The sequence below is a fragment of the Ursus maritimus genome, unplaced genomic scaffold, assembly GCF_017311325.1.
Source record: "Ursus maritimus isolate PB19 unplaced genomic scaffold, ASM1731132v1 scaffold_21, whole genome shotgun sequence".
Lineage (NCBI taxonomy): Eukaryota > Metazoa > Chordata > Mammalia > Carnivora > Ursidae > Ursus > Ursus maritimus.
This window is the reverse complement of record NW_024424564.1, coordinates 41,147,859-41,157,275: the sequence shown is the minus strand read 5'-3', so window position 1 is coordinate 41,157,275 and position 9,417 is coordinate 41,147,859. Positions and strand designations below refer to the sequence as shown.

The window sequence follows — 9,417 nt, the reverse complement described above, 5'->3', positions numbered from 1 at the left end:
TGAAATATAGTTGTCCAAAATAAAGGTACAAAGATTTTAGTACATCAATTGAAGACAGAAATGCAAAGTTATAAGGCTGCCAAACGCTAGCTGGCCAACAGAATCAAGACTCAGTTCTTAGGCTGGGATGACAACAGTGAAGAGGGACGAATGTAAATCCCTGTACTTGGTTTTGTACAAATACCAAATTGGATGTGTTTGACTCAATAGCATTGTTTTGTGAAAATAAACATTACTTTTTGAGTTTTAGTTGATGAGTCAGTAACGTGGCATTGAATTTTTTTTTAAGATTTTTATTTATTTATTCGATAGAGATAGAGACAGCCAGCAGAGAGGGAACACAAGCAGGAGGAGTGGGAGAGGAAGAAGCAGGCTCATAGCGGAGGAGCCTGATGTGGGGCTCGATCCCATCCGCCGGGATCACGCCCTGAGGCGGAAGGCAGACACTTAACCTGTGCCACCCAGGCGCCCCTGAATTTTTTTTTTTAATAGTGGTAGTATAATATCCAGAATGAGGAGGCAGTAGCCCCACTGTGTGCTGGTCAGACTGTTGAGAACCTTGTCCAGTGAGTTCAGGGTGCCCACATTAGGAGGAACATTGACCAACTGGAGCACGCCCAGGAGCAGGCCATCTGCTGCTGAAGGAAGGGTCTGGAAGGCATGCGTGTGAGACATAGTTGAATAGGTCATCCTGACGCAACAACATGAAGGAGAGTTGTAAATTTTTATGTTGTAAATAAACAGACTGAGAGCAGGCCTTTCTCTCTAGAATGACAGTTAAGTCCAAGGGGTGGAAACTGGAGGAAGGCAGACCTCAGCTCAGTATAAAAGGTTGAATTTTATCCCCAATAATTAGGACTGCTTCTAAATGGGATGGTTTTTTGTAAGCCAGTGAGATCCCAATGAGGAAGTATAATTAAAGCGAAGGATCTGATTATGTGTTAGGAATGTTCTAGCAGTGCTGAACCCATTGTGCTTGAAGATTAATATTGAAAAAAAGAACACATACAGGCCTTTGAAATGCTGTAGACTTTGGAGTCCGTGTTACTGTTTCATTGTTTTCCGTAGCACACCGCACTATCTGCGTGGTTGTTTCCTGACTTCTGAGATGAAAGGGAAGTCTCTGCTGGCTCGTATCTGCTTTGGGGTCCTGTGAATTCACCTGCCTTTCAATTTCAATGCAGTGATTTTCAATTTTCTTTTTTTAATAATAATTTTTTATTATATTATGTTAGTCACCATACAGTACATCCCTAGATTTTGATGTAAAGTTCCATGATTCATTACTTGCGTATAACACCCAGTGCACCATGCAATACATGCCCTCCTTAATACCCATCACCAGCCTATCCCAATCCCCACCCCCTCCCCTCTGAAGCCCTCAGTTTGTTTCCAGAGTCCACAGTCTCTCATGGTTCACTCCCCTTCTGTTTACCTCCCTTTCTTCTTCCCTTTCTTCTCCTACCGATCTTCCTACTTCTTATGTTCCATAGATGAAAGAAACCATATGATAATTGTCTTTCTCTGCTTGACTTATTTCGCTTAGCATTATCTCCTCCAGTCCTGTCCATGTTGCTACAAATGTTGTGTAATCGTTCTTTCTGATGGCTGAGTAATATTCCATTGTATAAATGGACCACATCTTCTTAATCCAGTCATCTGTTGAAGGGCATCTTGGCTCCTTCCACAATTTAGCTATTGTGGACAATGCTGCTATGAACATTGGGGTGCATATGGCCCTTCTCTTCACTGCATTTGTATCTTTGGGGTAAATACCCAGTAGTGCAATTGCTGGATCATAGGGTAGCTCAATTTTTAGCTTTTTAAGGGACCTCCACACTGTTTTCCAAAGTGGCTGTGCCAACTTGCATTCCCACCAACAATGTAGGAGGGATCGCCTTTCTCCACATCCTCTCCAACATTTGTTGTTTCCTGCCTTGTCAATTTTTGCCATTCTAACTGGCGTAAGGTGGTATCTCAATGTGGTTTTGATTCGAATTTCCCTGATGGCTAATGATTTTGAACATTTTTTCATGTGTCTGTTAGCCATTTGTATGTCTTCATTGGAAAAGTGTCTGTTCATATCTTCATTGTCCACAATAGCTAAATTGTGGAAGGAGCCAAGATGCCCTTCAACAGATGACTGGATTAAGAAGATGTGGTCCATTTATACAATGGAATATTACTCAGCCATCAGAAAGAACGATTACACAACATTTGTAGCAACATGGACAGGACTGGAGGAGATAATGCTAAGCGAAATAAGTCAAGCAGAGAAAGACAATTATCATATGGTTTCTTTCATCTATGGAACATAAGAAGTAGGAAGATCGGTAGGAGAAGAAAGGGAAGAAGAAAGGGGAGGTAAACAGAAGGGGGAGTGAACCATGAGAGACTGTGGACTCTGGGAAACAAACTGAGGGCTTCAGAGGGGAGGGGGGTGGGGGATTGGGATAGGCTGGTGATGGGTATTAAGGAGGGCATGTATTGCATGGTGCACTGGGTGTTATACGCAAGTAATGAATCATGGAACTTTACATCAAAATCTAGGGATGTACTGTATGGTGACTAACATAATATAATAAAAAATTATTATTAAAAAAAAAAGAAAATTGAAAATCACTGCATTAGAAATTGAAAGGCAGGTGAATTCACAGGACCCCAAAGCAGATACGAGCCAGCAGAGACTTCCCTTTCATCTCAGAAGTCAGAAACAACCACGCAGATAGTGCGGTGTGCTACGGAAAACAATGAAACAGTAACACGGACTCCAAAGTCTGAGCATTTCAAAGGCCTGTATGTGTTCTTTTTTTCAATATTAATCTTCAAGCACAATGGGTTCAGCACTGCTAGAACATTCCTAACACATAATCAGATCCTTCGCTTTAATTATACTTCCTCATTGGGATCTCACTGGCTTACAAAAAAACCATCCCATTTAGAAGCAGTCCTAATTATTGGGGATAAAATTCAACCTTTTATACTGAGCTGAGGTCTGCCTTCCTCCAGTTTCCACCCCTTGGACTTAACTGTCATTCTAGAGAGAAAGGCCTGCTCTCAGTCTGTTTATTTACAACATAAAATTTACAACTCTCCTTCATGTTGTTGCGTCCAGGATGACCTATTCAACTATGTCTCACACGCATGCCTTCCAGACCCTTCCTTCAGCAGCAGATGGCCTGCTCCTGGGCGTGCTCCAGTTGGTCAATGTTCCTCCTAATGTGGGCACCCTGAACTCACTGACAAGGTTCTCAACAGTCTGACCAGCACACAGTGGGGCTACTGCCTCCCTCATTCTGGATATTATACTACCACTATTAAAAAAAAAAAAATTCAGGGGCGCCTGGGTGGCACAGCGGTTAAGTGTCTGCCTTCCGCTCAGGGCGTGATCCCGGCGTTGTGGGATCGAGCCCCACATCAGGCTCCTCCGCTATGAGCCTGCTTCTTCCTCTCCCACTCCTCCTGCTTGTGTTCCCTCTCTCGCTGGCTGTCTCTATCTCTATCGAATAAATAAATAAAAATCTTAAAAAAAAAAAAATTCAATGCCACGTTACTGACTCATCAACTAAAACTCAAAAAGTAATGTTTATTTTCACAAAACAATGCTATTGAGTCAAACACATCCAATTTGGTATTTGTACAAAACCAAGTACAGGGATTTACATTCGTCCCTCTTCACTGTTGTCATCCCAGCCTAAGAACTGAGTCTTGATTCTGTTGGCCAACAGCGTTGGCAGCCTTATAAGCTTTGCATTTCTGTCTTCAATTATGTACTAAAATCTTTGTACCTTTATTTTTGGACAACTATATTTCAAGGTGGTCTGAGTAAAGGAGAATCCCAACTTTGAGTGAATGAATGAATGAATAAATATAATGACCAAAGTCTTAGGTCTCTACGAATTTCCACTCTCTTCTTGGACTGTATGACATCAGTTGTCTTTTTTTTTTAATCATAAATATCACCTTTCTCCTCTGCTTATATATACTTCCTTAAAAAAAAAGTTATAATTAAAAAAACAAAAACAAAAAATCCATCCCTTCCCTTCACCTTATTACCATTTTATTTCATTCTTGGTCACTCTTCTTAAAAGCTCTTTAACAGCTTCCTATTGCTGTTAGAAGAAAAGCCAATGTCCTTCATGTGGCTTTCAAATCTGGCCAGCAATGTGGCCCTGACAGCCTCCCCAGAACCACTCCCCAGCACTCTCCCTTCTGCCTATAACACAAAACTAAGTCAGATAAGACTCTACTTATTCTTCAAGTCTCCAAGCTTTCACTTAGCCTGCTTTCAACATCCATCCACGTTGTACTACGTATCAGCACTTGAATTTCTTCTTTTTGCCAAATAATAATCCACTGCAGCACCACTGTATGGCCTGACCATATTTTATTTATCCATCCATCAGTTGATGGCCATTTGGGTTGTTTCTACTTTTTGGCTATTATGAACATGTATGTACAAGCTTTGTGCGGACATGAGTTTTCATTTCTCTTAAGTAGGAGTAGAATTGCTGGATCATACAGTAACTCTGTTTAACCATTTGAGGAATGGCCAGGCCGTTGTCCATAGTAGTTGCAATATTTTACATTCCCACCAGTAGGGTTCCAATTTCCCCACATCCTCATCAACATTTGTTATTACCGTTCTTTTTGATCACTGACATCCTAGTGGGTGTCAAGTGATCTATCATTGTGGTACCCCCTATGTCTTAGTATAAGCTCTTTTTTTTTTTTAAAGATTTTATTTATTTGACAGAGAGAGAGACAGCCAGCGAGAGAGGGAACACAAGCAGGGGGAGTGGGAGAGGAAGAAGCAGGCTCCTAGCAGAGAAGCCTGATGTGGGGCTCGATCCTAGAACGCTGGGATCACGCCCTGAGCCAAAGGCAGACGCTTAACGACTGTGCTACCCAGACGCCGCCTTAGTATAAGCTCTTTAAAAGTGAACCGAAGCCCTCCACTAACCTAATATTCGGCAGTTCCTGTGACTATCCACTCATCCGTTCCAGCCAAACAGACTGGCCACCATTCCTCACAGACTCTGTGGAGGCTTTTATCATGGCATGCTCCCTGCATTAGACCTTTCAGCCGACGTAAATCCTGTCCTCCTAAGATGGGGTTTATGTCTCACCTCGTTTGGGAGACCTTCTCTGACCACCTGTGGTGTCTCTCTTGCCAACCCCACTTCGCTACTGTGTATACGACATCCTATCTCTAAAATTAGATGACCACTCTCCCAACCAGCACCTTACATATAGTCAGGGAAACTCCCTTAAAATCCCTTGTATTTCTAAAATACAGCAAATTACATAGTTGTGCACAGTCAAAAATTATTAGTGGTAATAAACAATCTTTAAGAGAGATGAATTCAACTTTTTTCATTTGAAAAATAAACAATTATTATTAAATGTTAAACAATTACCTTCAAAAATGCTGGAAGCAGCCTCCATTTTTCCTGTGAAACAAAACAAGAGGAGTGTCAGCATCTGTGGCAGCAACCACAATATTTTCATAAGAAGTTATTTTAATATACCAAAAATGACTTACTTTATCACAGAAAACAAAAGAACATAAACCAAAATGAAAAGAACAATTTTAAAATTGTAACCACTTTTATGGAAAATCATAGATGTGTGTATGTGCATACAAATATACATATATACACACATATACCACCCAGTTCTTAAACAGAATATACTTTAATCTTTTGATGATTCAAGGTTCCAAGCATTTTTCATACATTATTTTATTGCCATGACGCCTCCCGAGCAAGCAAGGTTTGCCAGTCTGAGACAGGGAAAGTTAGTGTCAGAGTCCTGGGAAGCTGGATCTCTTAGCCCAAAAAGTGTTTTTTCCCTCCCATATTTTCTCAACTAGTGTCTGGTCAAAGCTCGTCTCACGGCCGCGAGAGGACGGCATACGAGGTATTTATCTCCTATTAAATACCTGCAAACACACGCAGTGCTCGAGTTCTTAGGCCTGCTTTTTATACCTTCCTGAGGTTGTACACGGCTGAGATGCTCAGTCTCTTTTCATGTATGGCATCTACTCTGCTAATGGGAAATCTGACAAATGGTTAGAAACGAGTCTAAAGTAAGAATACATAGTTTCTGAGTAAGGGCCTAAGGACCGCACAGGACCTGGCAGCAGCTATAAAAACTCCAACTTTCACCCTGAGTGACGTAAGAAGCAGCAGAAGGTTCTGAGCAAAAGAGTGATGTGATGATGACTCATCTTAACTGGCTCACTCTAGCTGCTGGGTTGAGAACAGACAAGGTTAGAAGCAGAGAAATGACTCAGAAGTTTACTGAAATACTCCAGGCCAATGGTAACAGTACGGATAGTGAGACATTGTAGTTAGGAGACACAATCAAAGCCAACGGGACTTGAGCATAGATTAGATAGAGACTCTGAAGAAGAGGAGTCAGGACCGACACCCCAGAGTTGCCATTCGTGGAGACAAGGAGGCAGGGACACTGCCGAGCAGCAGGTAAGGAGTGGAGGGGTCATCAGGAGTTTGGCTGGGAGCATGTTCAGCTTGGTATATCCATTAGACAGTAGGGGACATGTCAAAGAGACAACAAATAGGGGTCTGGAACTTGAGAAGAGAGTGGCCTAAAGATATAAATTAGGGAGAGATCCATGGATGGAGGACAATTAAAGCCACATAATGGATGAGATCACCTCAGGAGTGTGGATGGAGAAGAGTTCCATGCAATGAGCTCACCAACACTCCAACGTGTAGAGAGGAGCAGCAGAAGGCAGATCCAGCAATGAGGAGTGACAAGGAGTGGCCAGGGAGGGAAGTAAAACACCTTTTTTAAGAAAGAAGAAAGGTGGGGGCAGGGGGTGTATCTGTATCTTCCTCTCAATGTTGCTGTGGCCCTAAAACTGCTCTAAAAAAAGTAAGTCTACTAAAAAAAGTAGAAGGCAGTCAGGAAAAAGTAATCTATGACAATAGAAATCGAATAAATTCAAAAGGGTTCATAAGGGAAATTTCTGGGATGATGGAAATGTTCTAGATCTTGTATTGGGTGGTAGTTATTTGGGTATACGTAACTGTCAAAACAAATACAACTGAACACTTCAGATCGGTGCATTTTATTATATGTAAATCTACAAAGAGGAATGAGAGAAAAATCCAGAAGGAACTATGTGAGTAGAGAAGAAAGATCTGAGGGCAGAATAGGGAAGGAGGTGGGAACGGTGCGAATAGGCTGAAAAAGTAAATAGTGGCCAGACTGAAGAGAACCTTATAAACATGGGTAAGATGTTAAATTTTGCTCTAAGAGCACAGGGCAGAGATTGAAGAATTTTAATCAAGAGAGCAACACGATCATATTTGTGTATTTAAACTGATGGTAAAATATTACTGATGGCTCTGCAGGCTACAGAGCAGAGAACGGTGGGAGTGAGACAAGTTGGCAGCCTAGAAGAGAGGACAGCGGTTCCAACTTGGAGAATAGTGGGAAATTTCAGATTTGAGTGTATTTAGTAGGCAGGATCCTAAGATGTGATGGTGGATTGGACACAGAAGGCCAGGAAGAGGAATTGCTATTCCTGATTCAGAAGCCTGGGACTATGGTTCTGGTTCCTTCACAACTATGCAAACTCAACCAAGATATATAAATCCTTCCGGCTTATCCCCTCAGGTCTTTCAAGAAGCAGTTGGTCTATAGTTAAGGATGAAAACTAAAATCCGACTGCCAGAGTCCAAAATCCAGATCAGCCACTTACCAGCTTTCTGACACTGGATTAATTACATAATCTCTCTGGACCTCAAAAATCTTCGTTGGCAAAATGGGATGAAAATAGTACTTATTTCAGAGAATTAATTAAAATAATACAACGCATGTTAGGCTTAAACAGAGCCTGTCAGATAGCAAGTGGTCAGTAAATGCTGGCTCTTAACTCTTCAAGAGTTAAAAAATAAATACATAAAAATCCAGTATTGCCCGACAATCATCAGTGTGCGGCACTCATGGATTAAATCCGATGGACTAATCATAATGCAACTCACTAATCTGCCAATAATTATAAATAAATTCTTATAATCCAACAGATTTACCGATCATGTCACTCTCCTGCTTAAACCCTTCAATAGCATCTCATCGCTCCTTCGGAGGTCTACAGATCCAAACCATCCATAGTCAGGACCCTCACCTACCCCTTTCTCCTCTTTCTTCCTCTACTTTTCATCCCTCTAGTACCACGGGGCTGCAGTTCCTGGGAAACATCAGACGGTCTGACAGTCTTACCTACCGGGGTGCTCAAGTGTCCTGTTCCTCTACCTGAAAGCTCTCCCTGGCCAGTTTCTCCACTTCCCCCATTCCATGCCAATCAAGACTGAGGCCCAGAGGGGTTATGTGTGCCTTTCCAGAAAGTAAAATTATGTCCACAGCTGAACTTCATTAGGGAGCTCACGGGAGGGCTAACTTCCCTGATAAAAGGTATGGAGCTACTCCAAAATACAGATTTTATTCTTTTTTTTATTCAAAAGATATTGAATAAATTTTCAGAGCTTTTAAAATACTCCTGCAGCCCAAACTTGAGTTCCGGGTTAAAAGGATGACTAGCCCGGGATTCAGACGACGTGGTTCCACCGCCACGAGCAAATGTGGACCTCACGAAAGCGTCCTCTCTAATCCCGCGCGGATGCACTACGCGCCCCCCGATAGGCGCGAGGTCCAATCCCGCCCCGACACACACGAACACGGAAGGGGCCCCCAGCCCTGAGCGGCGAGCGCGCGGGGCTGCTCCGCCCGCACACCGCCGGCTGAGCGCTACTCGGAGATGGACCCCTCCACGTGCACGCGGCGGCCCGCACCGGAAGAGACCCGCTCCGGCACCCGGAGCATGCGCAGAGCTGCCGCACCCGCCGCTCCGCCACGAGAGCTCTCGGGGCAACGCCTCCTGCCGACGCTCCCGGCCCCTTCCGCTCCCCGCCCGCCGTCCTCACCTCTACAGTGGGGATGGGCGCAGCCAGTTGCTCCGGGGTCAGGTTCCCGAATTCTTCCGCAAGCACGTCCATGCTGCGCTGCTCACGACGATGGTAGACACAAGGAGAACCCCCACGACCGCTTTCGCTGCCCCCGAGTAAACTGCAGCACCCGTGAAGGGCGGTGCGCGGAGGCCTAAATGGTCCCCGCCGCGCAGGTTAAGTGGTGGTGTGACAGAAACGTTCCGCCTGCTCCCGGCCCGAACCTGTGGTGGAACCCGGATGTGGCCGAGGCGAAGCTGGGGAACTGCGCCCCCTGCTGTTGCTTGGAGGCCTCCTCCGGCTAATCTTAACCAGCGGACAGGTTTAGCCAATTATCCCATAACTGAGACCAGTAAAGCGTTATTGGTTGTAATTTTTTTAATAATTCAAAGAAAAGGGTAAACAGATAATTTGCGCAACTTGAGTCACCGAGGCAGAG

At 43.7% G+C, this 9,417-nt stretch overlaps 1 protein-coding gene across 1 annotated transcript in view; it reads right to left on the bottom strand.

Moving 5' to 3' along the window:
- Positions 1-9,184, bottom strand: part of POLR3B (RNA polymerase III subunit B) — a 109,578-nt gene extending 100,394 nt beyond the window's left edge. Inside the window, exons 1-2 of the mRNA XM_008705658.2 lie at positions 8,958-9,184; positions 5,421-5,453 (exon numbers count right to left, since the gene is read on the bottom strand). Coding sequence (XP_008703880.1) covers positions 5,421-5,453; positions 8,958-9,029 — 105 coding nt within the window. The 5' untranslated portion in view covers positions 9,030-9,184. The remainder of the gene's footprint in view (positions 1-5,420; positions 5,454-8,957) is intronic.
- Between the last annotated feature and the right edge of the window lie 233 nt (positions 9,185-9,417).